This window comes from Xyrauchen texanus, chromosome 9 (genome assembly GCF_025860055.1).
Source record: "Xyrauchen texanus isolate HMW12.3.18 chromosome 9, RBS_HiC_50CHRs, whole genome shotgun sequence".
In the NCBI taxonomy this organism is placed as follows: Eukaryota; Metazoa; Chordata; class Actinopteri; order Cypriniformes; family Catostomidae; genus Xyrauchen; species Xyrauchen texanus.
In genome coordinates this window covers 22,495,437-22,511,731 of record NC_068284.1, presented here as the reverse complement: position 1 = coordinate 22,511,731, position 16,295 = coordinate 22,495,437, and the positions used below count along the sequence as shown (strand labels likewise).

Here is a 16,295-nt window from a genome sequence, read left to right as displayed (position 1 = left end):
GGTGCACTCAATAATATTTCCTCATTAAAAAAAGTTTAACTCCAAAATACATGAATTGAAAGTTTGCAATATACTGTATGTAGGAAATCATGACCACTCACATTAAAATAAAGACTCCAGTCATATCAGTAACATTATAAAAGCTGTTTTATTCTACATGGAGAGGGTCCGCACATGGAGACTGCCATGTTAGAATCACAAGACCAACCGAATACTACTCACTTAATCTCCGTAATCGTCCAGTTATTTGACACTTTCACTCATTGATTATAGTAATCATGGCTGACTGTGAATACTACATTTCTACAATGGCATCTGATAAATGATGCTGCATCCAAGCCGCCAAGTCCAAGATGACACAAAGACAAAAGTTACTGAGTGCAACTTTAACACTAGTTAACTACATTAGTTAATATGAACTAACAATGAACAATTATTTTACAGCATTTATTAATTTTGGTTAATGTTATAGTAATGTTATAGTTCAACATATAGTAATACATTTTTAAAAACAAAATTTGTATATGATAACATTATTTAATGCATTATAAAATAACAGGAATTAACAATGAACAATAGCATTTTTTTGTTGACTAGCGTTATAAATGCTTTATAAAATATATAGTTCAATGGTACTTCATGATTCCGAATACATTATATAATGTTAACAAATGGAAAATTATTGTAAAGTGTTACCAAAAATGTTCAGGTTCTTGTCCTTGTATTTGGAATAAAGCAGGTTGTTGATACCTTTAAATTATTTTCAGGTTGAGAACAATTAGAAAGCAATCTTGTACTGTTCATTGTAATATGAGTATGAAACCAGCATGAGTATGAAATGATCCCAAATTTGTTTTTAAAAACATTTAAAAATAAATCGAAATAATGAGTACCTAAATCAATAGGTTGAGAACTGGATAAGTTTAAGAGTTCAATAATGCCTTAATAAAAATCGATTTTATCCTCCACAAGATTTTATTATCCATCTTCGAGATTTTGCTGTGTATTCTTTGAATTACAATAGTTCTTCCAGAGTCTTTTTTTCTTCTTCTTCAAATAAGTATTTCTCATTGGTTTTGTGAAATAAAATTTATTGAAGTTATTCCACAAAGAAAAAAGTAATTGCACACATTTTAAAAAGTCCAAAAACATGAATTAGTGGCCTACCAGACAGAGTGAAATATTATCAAAGCAAATGTAGCCTGGTTTTTGTTATATATATATATATATTTATTACAAATAAAACTTTTAAATGAAAAAAGAAACACTATGGGAGAGCCATTATGCTTCTTAGCAATTTAACATGCTACACAAATACAAAACTGATTTGCACGATCATTTGAAGCATAACACATTTAACAAATAAATATGAATATTTACTTACATGTAACCTTATAAAAAGGTACATTTTCACTTAAAAATGTATAATAATTCCTGATAATGTAATGAAGAAGACTGTGTAGTTTTCTGAAAAAAGAGGGAAAAGATTTCAGCGCCTGAACACCTTTAGCTTATAAAGTATAAATATAAAATTGGACCTGAAATAAACTCTGTGAGCTTTAGCAACACAGTGTGCACTTGAAATTGGCATATGACTTCACACTAATTTTCAATGAGTGGTTTTTGAACTGCATTTACACAGAGACCAATTATTGTTACAGTCTATATTAATATCTAAATACATTGTTAATGAATCTCCTTAAATTCAGAAACTATTTACACTATTTCTCAAATAAAATTTCATACTGTTTAAATTGCAAATAAACAAGGCTCATTTAAAACTTCAGTAAAAATACTGTTCTGCTCTGATACAAATTAAGAAATTCCTATTAGAGATTCCAGAAGACCAACACCAGAGTCCTCTATTTGGGCATGGCTGGGACAGCTGGGAAACTGGATATGTGACATGTAGTCCATATGACTTTTCCCCTTAAAATGGTCGTACTCATGGAAACTGTCAAAGAAGACCAGGTCAGAGTCTGAGGACAGACTAAGGTCCATGTAACAGTCAGCTGTATTATCAGCGGATGGAGAAGGTGTATTGGGGATATCAAAGGAGTCATTTACAAACTCCAATGCGGCCTGATTAGCATTTTCATCCAGATATTTCAACTGAGATGTACTGGTGTTGCTTTCAGACTGTGTATTATCCTTTGTGGATAGGCCCAATTCATGAGGGCTTCCATCCATATCAAAGTCCTGACTCAGAGCTGAGGAGCAAGAGGTGTCAGTCATGTCACTGCTAGAGCTCTTTTCTGCCTCCCTGCAGAGATCTGAGCTCAGTTGAAAAGCTGGACTGTTGTTTTTTATTGTAAATGTTATAGCTTTATTCTCCTCTGCAGATTGCTGCTCAGAGGCTGCCTCCAGCAGCCTCTTTTCCAGCTCTAACTTCATGTGTGTGTGTATATAGTGGCTCTGTACACGACTGGAGTTGAACTCGATGCGGCCCGCTGGGTTCCCGCAGACTTCCTTTGAACATCCGCAGGGAAAATTGGTGCGGTCCATCTGTTAATATTGACGGATGACATTTATCAACAACAAAAAACACATACTGCACCATCACTACCTCAATACCCTAGTGTGTTGAGTTATCTTTAAAATCTCAATTGTTTTTTCTTTAAAGTATGAGATTAAATAAAGAACATGGAGACTTCATTAGAAAACATACCCCAGTAATCTCACATGCATATCATCTGGAGTTTTAGAAGAGATCTCAACAATTACATAAACTTTGCAGATACCAACGTCTGCAATCAAAAGTCAGGTTTCAATATTCAATATTTCATAGCTCTATCCCATTACTGTATGTAAACAATAGTCTCATTTGTGTATATTTTAGTTCTAAGAAATTTTAGGATCAACATCTGAGACAAAGTTGATACCTAAATGAAACAGCTGAGAAAGCTATGTAATAGCTATGCTATCTAAGAAGTTATGAAAAATAATCTTTAAGCAATAGAAATTTCCTCTGTGAGACCACAAAAATAACATGACAACTGCAAAATAATGTATAGACAACCGATTACTTGAATCATTACCTGGCACTTGATGCCTGCCTGACTGCAGTCACAGGTCTCTGGATAACAGAAACCCTGGCAGTGGCAGCCACAGTCTTCCCGCCAACGTCGTAGCTCCTGCAGCTGCCTCTTCTCCTCTCGGTCGATTCTCACCACACCCGCAGCTTTCAGCAATGCACGTCTCCGTTTCGATGAGTAGGGACGGAGTAATCCTCCATCCTTCAGCTTGGCACTGCTGAGGTCAACATCCTCATCTGGGACATCTTTCAATGTCAAGTTGGCTGCTTCTGCCATTGTGAGAGTGCCACTGCTGATCATCTGCAAAATGAGAAGATATGAAGACATGGAGAGCGTGCACAGTCTTACACCAATTTAATAACCTGACAATGTGTAAGTTCATGTAAACTGGATGGATGGATGGATGGAACGAACAACAGGGCTAAAGGCCATTGATACGATATAAACAGATCATACTTTAGTTGTACATTTGATACTTATGAACTCACCCTCTGTCTCAAAGCCTCCAGCCTTTCCTCTTGGTGTCGCTCACGGAGTCTCTTCAATTGCAAGTGCTGCTGCTCCTCCGCATGCTCTCTCAGGGTGAACTGCTGGCAGGCAGCATGCCGTTTAACCATGCCCAGTGTGCAGCCACCATGACTGGGCACACTGCAGCAGCCTTGACACCGCTGGAAGAAGAACACTGTAACCAGGCCAAAGTGAACACTGCCTTTAGACTGAGTATATCTCGTCTTCTTCAGGATGGATGAAACTGAAAGAAAAAGATAAAGATTTTTGATATTTGAGAGGTAGTTCTTTTCCAAAAAGTGTTGTTTTAAAAGTAGCTGTCATTGTTCCAGTTGCCACTAGAGGGTATCTAAGTCAGCTCTGTCAACACGTAAACTGTACTCAACACTAAAGTGCACTGATGAGACAATGAGGACAAAATAACAGTAATCACTTCAATGGCCTAGCAACTTTACATATATTGTTCTTTGTATAACTGCATGTTTCATTAAGAATACAAAGTTTAGAAAAGGTTAGAGTTATCTGTGTACTGCATGCCTTCCTCTATGCTGCAGTGCCAGAATCAATCTATGAATAAGGATAATTGGCAAAGGTTTTACATCAGGGCTCAGATGCAAAAAACTCCCAAAGTTAAGAAAACCCTTAGTTATAATTTAAGGCAGTTGTCACTAAGGGTTTTCTCATTTCTTGCTACCGGTTGCAAACGCTTGCCTGTTTGCACAGTCATAGCTATTAGTAAATAAGCAAACTAGTGACAGGCATTTTATAGCAGAGTACTCTAGCCTATAGACATTGTTGGACATAATTAAAACTGTAATTATTTTTAGGCTAATATTGTTGACTTTTTTTATAACTTGATGCACAGCTATGAAATATATGCTTTGTTTTCATTTGCGGGGAAATGCTCATGATGCTTAAAAACCGACATAAAAGTAGATCCTTGTACGATGGTATACATGACTCTAACAAGAACTGAATACCAATACAGTATAATTAAATAAGAATCAAAATATTACAAGTATTGCCACACTTCCTTGGATAGAGTCAGTGGTGGGAGAGGCGGAGTTGAGAGAAGCTTTACGTATGGAGCTGCATAGAGAAAATTACCCTATAGAAATCTAATTGCATGAATTAGTGATTCTTTCATTACTCTCCACTTTTTTCTTAAAACAGAAAACACACAAAGCACAGCCATGTCAATTTAAAACACTTAAAGTAATCAAACTATAGCTAAGACTAATTAATAGAACAAAAGGCGTGGCTTGTAAAATCGTGACTGTCCCGTTTTTATATGGAAGTCTGATCAGTATGCATTGCCCACGACGAGCAAATACATCAAGGTAAATCAATTTGAGTGGTGTTTTTAATAGTCAAATAGATGGTGCATAACAAGTACTTGATTAGCCATGCATCCCTGTTGCAAACTAGCAATTTTCACTGTTTATCAACAATGAAAAACACATGGTGAGCCAGGCTATTCTTAGCATAAATCCTTCCATAAACAAAACAATGTAATAACACAACATGCAAAGGAAAACACTTACACAATAGATATGCTCTTTCCAGGTCAGGACAGTGCAACTGATTATAGCTTGATAACTGTTGTGCTTACATTGAGGTTTTCAGGTTTAAAATGACAGTGTAACTTCTCGTGACAAACAATGATTTGATTAACCCTTTACTTTAAAATGGAACACAAAGCTACGTAAATGACAAACAAAAGAGAAACACCCATAACCCAAGAGACGTTTTTTTTTTCAAACAAAAATGTTTTCTCTTCTTATCAGTTGCACTGCACAATAATGCTTAGGGTAGATAAGAAAGGGACCTTCTTCTGTGTGCTTAAATACTGCAGGTTTGCATGATTTGAAAAATGCACAGCCACTATGCAAGACTTACATCCACAAAACAAACTCACTTGGCATGTGAAGCCTGGAAGGGAAAGGACCAATGGGGCTAAAGTACACAGTATCACTTTGGGCACTGTCTTCTTCAGAGTCCCACTCAGAGTGAGATGAGGGGGAGGAGGAAGAGTAAATGGCATCCTCGTCTGAGAACTGATATTTTCTCTTTAAACCCCCACATTGCAAAGTGGCCATGGTGATCTGTCTGAAAATAGGAGAAATTAAATCATAAGATTAAATAAGTATCAATCATTTGAAAAGTAACTAGCAATTGCTGTCAATCTGGCATGTAATAGTCTAAAAGAGATAATGACTGACTTGAAATACACGTCATGATATTGGCTGTTTGAAAAAAGATTTTGTGAAGGTTCAGTATCTATTATTCTGTGACAGTCAGTACAACAGATTCACTGTGGAAAAATCCTGTTTAACAGGTCTAACTTCTCAGCAAGACCAAAAACTTGAAATGAAACACTAAACATTGCTTGTTTTTGAGTGAAATGGTCATTGTCACCAATCATATTATGCAAAGCATACAAATCAGTGTGCATTATGCAAGCAGTGGAGAATGGCTGGCTCTTTATATCTCCCAGTTGAGTAATTAACATTCCTCCTGAGATGTTTTGAGTTCTTCAAGAACAAAATGTTAAGACATTCAGCTCAGCTTAACATCCCAAACATGCTACAATGCATGACCAAATTTGTAACCAAATACTTGTTTTTATTTCAAAATCATGAAAGCTTATGATACCTTTTGTCAAACTCCATATCAAAGCTTATAAAAGCACAGCCTGTGTGAAAAACTAAACAAAAGAGGAAACACAAAATGTACTACTCAAGTCATTCTGCTTGAGTGGGTGTGCAATGGAAAAAAAACATGCACGCGCACACACACACACAGAGAGAGAGAGAGAGAGAGAGAGAGAGAGAGAACTGTGTACCTCGAATGACAGAACAACACTACGTACCTCACACCACAGGATGGAGCGATCAGATCAACCAGATCACCTGGTTTATGTTCCAAGTGCATCCAGTCAAGCCCAACCCACACAAATGGCTCACATGCCAAGAACACTATGTGCCCCTGTGCACACTACCTGTATCCTGGACCTTAACTCTCTCTCACACATCTTTTCACACAGGTTTGCTTCTTTGGATTGTGTTATGTAACCACCTGCACTGTAATCCCACATGCCACAAACACAGTGCAAACCCTCATAGTCAACTATGTGAAAGTTTGCAGCAATTAGAACATTCTGCATGAAGTAAATGAGACTCAGAAAGCAGTGCTTCACATTAATTTCAGTACTGCTGTGTTGTCCCCATATGTGCATGAGAGATTAAGCATATGTTTCACTTTCACATCTAACAGCTGCATAGCAAATAATTTCATAACATATTCTCAATGGGACATGTGTGATTTCCTGCTTCCTGTAACTGTCCGAAAAGTGACAAAGACCGACAACAGTCAGTTGCTTCAAACCCATTAATATATTCATTGCAAACTTCATGCATGTATGCGATGATGTGGGAGTGTGTTTAAGAAATGTAGGAGTAAGACTGGAGAGTAAATGATTACAAGTGCATGTAGCATTTTATAAACAAGCAAAACAAACACAACTTTCCACTGAAACCCAAATAGAATTGATCACAACATGGACTGTCAGTGACACTTGGCCAGACTCCAGCTATGCAACTGCACATGTGTTCCCTACATGTGGGCACGAGGAGGAGTTGGGGTTTGTGTACTGTGAGAGCAGGGAGCTGACAGCTGTCAGGTGGGGAAAATAGGTTATCACCCTGTCCTAAAGCACACAAAACAACCTGACTTTTGTTTACCTTTCCCATGCAACAAACATAATGCATAATGTATATGCAAACTATCAAATAGAATGGCATAAAAAACAGGAAAGTAGTCACACCCACTCTAACTTTCTCTTGGCCTTAGTAAGCATTTGTCTCTTCCATTTATAGTCATCACTCCAAATATTGGAGGTTTTGTGTAGATAATATGCAGTGACACATGTAGGTGCACTTACTGTAGTTATATTGCCAGCCACAGTCACACTCATTCATATAACATCCACTGATAAAATACTGTAGCTAAAGCGCACTTATTTAATAATAAAACATAATAGATATCCAAACATATTTCTAATGTATTCACATTCTAACGCGATACTAGTTTACAAATCTACTTCAGTGTACTTAGTTTCGCTTTAGATATGTTTGAGACACTTGGAAAGTCTGACCATCGAGAGACTGTTTAAATCGCGCTGAAAATGCAACATTTAGTCGTGCAGCTGTTGAACTTCCGTAGCGGAATTTTTATTTTAATAATAAAAAAACATGAGTTTACCTTTATGGCGCTTTATTAAAAGATTGTGTTTCATTGGTTGAGATTTACAGCATTATAAAGCAGCATGAATGAAAACAAACGTGAACTCACTAAGTTATCGTGTATCCTTGTATCATGAGTGGAAGAGACGACCATACGACGCTTAAAAAGTCATCAAGATAGAAACAACGTCCTCCGATTCACATAACGCTATCGTTGCGATCAGCTGTTGTTGAGACGTGTGTGGCGTGCTAGTCAGTGGAAAACTCCCCCCACAGTGCATGACGTAAACAGAAATATGAGGTGAAAAAACACAACTCAACGCGTGCACGCAGACACACACAGCAAAAAACAGAGAGTGGCCCAGAGAGTAATAATTAGCAGGAACAGTGGATCAACAACAACATAAAAAACGTGTTAATGACGAAAATATACAACTTAATCATATTGTGCCATAATTCTAATGTATTGAGTGTACTTCCTTTGATATGTGTACACATATCATCCAGACAGGGCTACTCAGTTCAAAGTGCAGAGGTCAGAGGCTTCTAGTATCTTGAAACATTTCTCTCTATCATGTAACATCACAATATTTTAGATGAGTTCAAGGGATCTGTCCTTGAAAAACTCATTGCTCAACCACTAATCCGAATATCATTTCACCTTAAAGGGATAGTTTACCCAAGTCAAGTCAAGTGGTATTTATTGTCGTTCAATACAGTTATTACAGTACACAGCGAAACGAGACAACGTTCCTCCAGGACCATGGTGCTACATAAAACAACATAGGACAAACAGAGAACCACATGAGACTACACAGGCTAAATAACATTTTTACATAAAGTGCACGTGCAAACGTGTGCAAAAAGTATGGGACAGTACAATAAGTTACTAAAAGGTACAGGACAATAGGCACAGTGAGAGACCAGTACACGTTTGTAATCAGAGTAGTGCAAAAAGATAACACTTTCTAAAATGCTAAATGTAAACATCTGGACATGTGCAAAAGTTGGATGGTGTACAGGTGAGTATGTGTGTCGGTCCAGTCTCTCAGTATTGAGGAGTCTGATGGCTTGGGGGAAGAAGCTGTTACACAGTCTGGCCGTGAGGGCCCGAATGCTTCGGTACCTCTTGCCAGACGACAGAAGGGTAAAGAGTTTGTGTGAGGGGTGTGTGGGGTCGTCCACAATGCTGGTTGCTTTGCGGATGCAGTGTTTTGTGTTGAGGGAACAGGTGAGGTTCTCCGCCAGGTGAACACCAAGGAATTTGGTGCTCTTGATGATCTCCACAGAGGAGCATTTGATGTTCAGTGGAGAGTGGTCACTCTGTGCTCTCCTGAAGTCAACAACCATCTCTTTTGTTTTGTACACATTCAGAGACAGGTTGGCCCATTTTTCCAGACAGAACTGGTATAACAGAGTCAGGTTTGTAGGCCTCCTTGCTCACACACACTTTTTCAGTTCTGCCCACAAATGTTCTATAGAATTGAGGTCAGGGCTTTGTGAGGGACACTCCAATACCTTGACTTTGCTGTCCTTAAGATATTTTGCCACAACTTTGGAGGTATGTTTGGGGTCATTGACCATTTGGAAGACCCAGTTGCTTCAATAGATCCACATAATTTTCCTTCATCATAAAGCAATCTATTTCTGAATTCCACCAGTCCCTCCTGCAGCAAAACACCCCCACAACATGATGCTGCCACCCCCATGCTTCACGGTTGGGATGGTGTTCTTCAGCTTGCAAGCCTCACCCTTTTTAGGGGGAACTTAGGGGTGGCTGTGGCTCAGGTGGTAGAGCGGGTTGTCCACTAATTGCAAGGTTGGTGGTTCGATTCCCAGCCCACATGACTCCACATGCTGAAGTGTCCTTGGGCAAGACACTGAACCCCAAGTTGCTCCCAATGGCAGACTAGCGCCTTGCATGGCAGCTCTGCCGTCACTGGTGTGTGTGAATGGGTGAATGAGATGCAGTGTAAAGTGCTTTGAATACTGCTAAGGTTAAAAAGACACTATATAAGTGCAGACCATTTACCATTTTTCCTCCTAACATAACGATGGTAATTATGGCCAAACAGTTCAATTTTTGTTTCATTAGACCAGAGAACATTTCTCCAAAAACTAAGATCTTTGTCCCCATGTGTAATTGCAAACTGTAGTCTGGCTTTATGGTGGTTTTGGAGCAGTGGATTCATCCTTGCTGAGCAGCCTTTCAGGTTATGTCGATATAGGACTCATTTACTGTGGTTATAGATACTTGTCTATCTGTTTCCTCCAACATCTTCTCAAGGTCCTTTGCTGTTGTTCTGGGATTGATTTGCACTTTTCATACCAAATTACGTTCATCTCTAGAAGACAGAATGTGTCTCCTTCCTGAGCAGTATGATGGCTGTGTGGTCCCATGGTGTTTGTACTTGCGTACTATTGTTTGTACAGATGAACATGGTACATTCAGTCAAGGATGAACCAGAATTGTGGAGGTCCACAATTTTTTTCTGAGGTCTTGGCTGATTTATTTAGATTTTCCCATTTTTTTTTCATCTCTCTCTCTCTCTCTCTCTCTCTCTCACTGTCGCTCTGCGTTGGCCTTTTCCCTCTTTTAAATTTTACAGTGTTTTTGGGGGGGGGGTACTACACTGTTACAGGAAATATTATTTATATTAATAATATTATCTATTATTTATATTGGAAAGCCGGTTTGTGCCTCCTCCTTTCCATAGATCACTTTACATATAGTTTGTTAATATTCATTTAAAGAGTGGTTAAAAAATGAGTTTTAATGACTTCAACCTAAGTATAGGCAAACTTCTGTCTTCAACTGTAAAGGAAGGATAAAAGTAATTCGTAAAACTCCAGTCATTAATCCATGTCTTCAGAAGCCATTTGATAGGTGTGGATGAGAAAAAGAATATTTAAGTCCTTTCTTTCTATAAATTCTCCTCCCTGCTCAGTAGGTGGCGATATGCATGAAGATTGTAAATTGTCAAAAACAAAAGAAGATTTTGAAAGTGGGAACTGATCGTAAAAAAAGGACAAAACCAATAATCCGTTTCTCACCCACACTTATCATATCGCTTCTGAAGATGTGGATTAAACCACTGGAGTCTTATGGATTGCTTTTGCACTGACTTTATCTGCTTTTGGGACCTTAAAAATTTTGGTCACCATTAACTGGCATTGTATGGACCTACAGAGCTGAAAAATTCTTCTAAAAGATCTTCGTTTGTGTTCAGCAGAAGAAAATCAGACATATGGGATGGCATAAGGGTGAGTAAATGATGAGAATATTCATTTTTGGGTGAACTATTTCTTTAATGTCTAGATGGTGATTACAACTGCAGATGAGTTGATGATAAGATCATATTGTGAAATTATTGTTTTTTTTTCTCACAACGAACAATACAAAAATGAAGAAGTTGCATCTGTGTCATGGTTTGGGGAAAAATGTCATTGGCAATGTGAGAGCAACTGAGCTTATTTTGGGAACCTGTGAAAGGCACATGACATTTCATATGTCCTTATACAGATTTGATTTGATCTTTGTTGACATTTAATGCTTTCTGCAATACTGTGCAATGGTAGTTATACTTAAAGGGATAGTACACCCCAAAATGAACAATATCAGATCATTTACTCACCCTCATGACATCCCAGATGTGTATGACTATCTTTCCTCTGCAGAACACAAACAAAGAGTTTTTGAAGTATATCTCAGCTCTGTAGGTCCATATAATGCAAGTGAATGGTGACCAAACCTTTCAAGCTCCAAAAATCACATTATCCCTTTAACCTTGATAGCACATGTACTGTATATTACCTTTAATATGTACTGTATTATATTAGAATGTGATGCTTTCCAGATGAAATCCTCTTAATTAGACATCTGCTGTACGTGTGCTATCTGGGGATGGGAAAGCCACAAAATCAGGTTTTACACTAGATCTTTCTGTAGATTACTTCTAATTAAGTCTTTTTCAGCTTATGTTGAGGAACAGCCATAGGGGTGAAGGCAGCCATAGGGGTCAGACAAAAGGCAGAGGGAAAAAACATAAGACTGCTGTTCCAGTCACTCTTCAATAGAACCAGAGAGCTCTAGAAAGCAGGTTAAAAGATTCCAATAATACACCGGAATTAGCTTAAACATAACACATACACTTGTTGAGGAGTTCAGTATTTAATCTGAATGATATTGTGGTCATTAGCTATTTTAGGGATTAGCAGCAGTATTGAGAGGCTAGTGACAATAAGTGAAGTATGTCAGTAAGGGAGCGATCTCCAACTTATTATTATTGATTACCATAGATTTTGCAAAACATAAGCAAATCAATTTAAAGCACAGACCATAAACTAGTCTGTATAGTGAAAAGTGTAGAATGGAGAGGTGGCAACATGCATCTCACAAACTGCACATTGGATCATTAAGCACTGGAAAAACAACATTTCCATAACTTTTTGATGCGTTTAACAGAGGAGGGCGGTGCAGGGCCGTGACTATGCACAGATGGCCCCCAATCAGGCTAATCAGCCAAGGAGAGGGATAAGTGCAGCAGAATGTGGCAGTTCGGGAGAGAGAGAACCACCTGCATCTGCAGTGTGTGCGTTTGTGTTTTGTGTCTTTTTGTTTAAGTTTTCATTAAACCGTTATTTTGATTGTTCAGCCGGCTCCCGCCTCCTCCTTTCCCATAAAGCTAGTAACTTTGTTACATTGGTGTCGAAACCCAGGAAGGAGGAGGGATGCGCTGTCATGGAGTTCTTGCCAATACCAGCCAACCGAGGAGCAGCCTCGGCCGTCCACTGGGGACGGAGACGTCACTGCCTGCCGCAGAGGATCTGACGCTGCCGTTTCCCCACATAGAAAAAAGAATAGAGGAAAAAAAAGAGAGAAAAGAGGGGGAGGAGCGTGACCATCTGTCCAGGGCAGGGGGACCCACTACTGTCCACCAGGGGAGGAGCGAGCTGTCATCTGCCAGATGTTGGGGAGTGGCTGAGGGCAGGGCGACAGCATATCTGGGTTCCGGCGAACCAGGTTATTCCTCTCTCCTCTCTCTCTCACTGTCATTCCACTTTCCTCTTTCCCTCTCCTCTATTTTGTTTTTTGTCGTCCCCCTCAGTAGCCCTAGAGAGGCGGGAAAAAGCTTACCGATTTCCCTGGCCTGAGGCAAAGGAGAGAGGAGTGAGATGAGGACTGGGCTAGGCCGTGACTACACACGCCTGGCCCCCAGTCGGGTTAGTCAGCCAAGGATAGGGATAAGAAACAGAATGTGTCAGTTCGGGAGAGAGAGAGCCACATGCAGCTGCAGTGTGTGCAATTGTTTTCTGTGTCTTTTTGTTAACGTTTTCATTAAACCATTATTTTGACGGTTCCGCCGGTTCCCACCTCCTCCTCTCCCAACCTTAACCTTGTTACACGGAATATGTGTTTTTTTTTTCATCCCTTTGCATATGGCTTTGGTATTACAAAGCAGATTACACATGCATTGTATTGTGCAGCAAAATAAGATGGTTTTTTTTTTAATTGCATGCTTTAAATCCACATTGCTCCTTTAATAATCTAGAGCCTAAACAGAATTTTGTCTCTACTCAAAAATCCTTTAAATGTATCATCATCTTTGATCATTCTCCTATTAAACACTGATTCATAACCATCTGTCAACCAAGTTATTTTTTTCACCGCTATATTGAAACTGTGTCAACGTGTTGACTTTTTTCATGTAAATCTGAATCTATCCCAAGGCAATCGTGCTGTTGTTTAATATGTAGTTAACCTACAATTTCCCTCTCAGGTTGCTGCCACTAGCACTTTTGGAATTTTTTTTTGTGTCAAGAACTGGTCTACATACAAGGAGATTCTGACAAACTTTGCAAAGCTTTCGGCACAAAAACACTGGCCTAATTTCTCATCCTTTACTGAATTCAGTCCAAGAAAGTCACATCCGCTCAGCTACTCTCTGCTGACATAGTGAGAGGGGACATACTGTGAAATATATAGTTGTGCTCTGTGGTAATGCATCTTTAACTAGGAGATAACTCATAAAAATCAAATCAGTTAATCTATATTGCTTTTAGACATCCTAACTCTAATTTAGCATGTAATACTGCATGCTAAAATTCCATAGCTCTTATTTGTTTATGACTTGGGGCAATAGAGAATGAAGACTTTTAAGCAGATGGCTGATGCTGGTTTTAATGCAAATACAAGATGCAAATCTAATGGCAGCGCATCTCAACAGCCATATTTAGTTATACATCTGTCCTATGGTATTTACCCATCATTCTTGATTTTCGCAAGACTGTTTGTGCTTTTGGAAAGCTTTGGAAAACTCAAAAAGTAATAAAATAATACCGTATGTTCCCTTCTAAGTAATCACATTCATTGATTCTTGTGAAAGAAAGTCCAATTTGATTTGTACGTCATCTACAATAATTTCCTCTAGTCTACTGAGGATTCTCCTGGGGTTATTCTGTTTCTAACTATAGCTATCTGTCTATGAAATCTTTGTTGTACATGCTGGTTTGAAAGCAGTAGCATACATGTTTCTTACTTCATTTGTTAAAATCAATTCCAAGACGTTTTCATACAGCTGTGGACAAAGAAAGATCAAGCAAAGACAGACAGCAAAAATTTAAAAAAACTTGCCATTAAAATGTAGTGTAAAGATATACAGTTTATGATATAAAAAATAGATAAATAGCACAGAGACCAAATGGAAGTGTGTTATTACATATGTTTTAAAAGAAAAACATGTAAGCTGAATAACTCCTTGTTTCCAAACTAACAAATATATTAATTGGTAATAGAAACCAAAATGCCTCCATATTGCACTTATAATGCATGGTTGCTTTATGCAGGTTTTAAAAATAGCCTGAAAGAAAAATGCATTTTAATGCACAGTGGTCCAAATGATAAGTGATACATCTGTAATAATTGCAATAGTGAGTCATAAAAGCACCACAAATAGGAAGAAGATCAATGACTTAACATCATTCGCTATTTCACCACTCTTATCATTCACTACAGAAAAGGGTCATATTAAAGCACTCATCCTTTGACGTCACCATGAGAACAGCGACCAGCTGATGCTGGAGGACACGTCACCACAAGGGCTAAATGAAAATGATCCTGCATTTTCATTTAGCCCTTGTGGTGACACATCCTTCAGCATCAGCTGGTCGCTGTTCACATGGTGACGTCAAAGCAGCGTCAAAGGAGTTTAAAAACATGTTGAAGACCCAAACATGTGAAAACTAATTCTGCATTTTGAGTTTTTGTGAAGCAAAGAGCCAAGAGACAACATTTCAGAAAATAAATGTTTCATGTAGGTGTATGTAATATCATATTTAAAAAGATTCAAATAAACTCACTATATCACATTGAAGTTTTGCTCCATTCCTACAACACCATCATACCTCATCTCTAATGTGCTGGATGTTTCGTTTTCTTCATCAGATAGCACAGACAAATAGGCTTACTGTTTATTTGTCCTGTACAGATACTTTAATCTCAGGTCACCAAACCAATAAATATGCACATGATCTAAAAACACATATTGTCTCTGGATACAGAACACATACACAGATAATCGTACACTTATGGTATACAGGGTTGGGAGGGTTACTTTTGAAATGTATTCCACTACAGATTACATGCTGTAAAATGTCATTTGTAATGTATTCCGTTGGATTACTCAAGGTCAATATCGTATTCTAAATACTTTGGATTACTTCAGCACTGGTAGATTCTTTTTCACTTGTTTTGTCTATAAAAACTCTGCCAGTACAGTAAGACAAAATACACGTGTTAAAAATAAGTTCTCTGAAAAAGCTAAATATCTTAAGCAGTGTTGTTTCTAAAACAAGATAAATCAACTTGATCATGTTTTAAGATTTTTTTGATATTTTTACAGTAAAACATTACAAAAATGATTAACAAGAATATGATTTTTGCCCTAATATCAAAGGTTTTACTAGGAAAAAAGAAATTATGATCCAACATGAATTTTCTTGACAAAAAATATGATCGTGTCTGGTAACGTGTGCATGTAAAATGGCTAGAAATAGCATTTTAGCTTAGCATAAAGATCACAATTTACACAAGGTTTATTTCTATTTCTTCTGCTCCAAACTTACTTCAAACTTATTTCTCTGTCTGCTCGTATGAATGTAACACATCATAAGAAAGTGTTTCACCGCTGTTCAAATGCACTTTGGATCGCATCATTTATATGTATAAATGCTTTCCAATACTTTTTGAATGTAACTGTATTAAATGATGTTTTAACTTATGATTTAAACTTGATGTTTAAACACTGATGGTAACAATATCATCATCTAGTGGTGAATAAGAGATATTGGTTTATATTGGGACACTAGAAACTCAGGGGCAGTTTGCAGTGCAAGTTACCACAAGGAAAACAGAAAGAGGCTTGAATAGATTCATGAAAGGAGAAAGTTTGAAAAGAAGTGGTAAATTATTTAAGGCTTACATACAAAGAAACGTTTACTGGACAATATC

At 37.9% G+C, this 16,295-nt stretch overlaps 1 protein-coding gene across 1 annotated transcript; it reads right to left on the bottom strand.

The window, feature by feature from the left end:
* Positions 1–590: 590 nt before the first annotated feature.
* LOC127649203 (cysteine/serine-rich nuclear protein 1-like) lies at positions 591–8,033 on the bottom strand. The gene is made up of 5 exons (XM_052134204.1): positions 7,896–8,033; positions 5,461–5,651; positions 3,524–3,786; positions 3,039–3,335; positions 591–2,505 (listed from the first exon to the last, which is right to left on the bottom strand). Exons 2-5 carry the CDS (start codon positions 5,639–5,641, stop codon positions 1,816–1,818), a joined length of 1,431 nt encoding a protein of 476 aa, XP_051990164.1. The 5' UTR covers positions 5,642–5,651; positions 7,896–8,033; the 3' UTR covers positions 591–1,815.
* Positions 8,034–16,295: the final 8,262 nt, after the last annotated feature.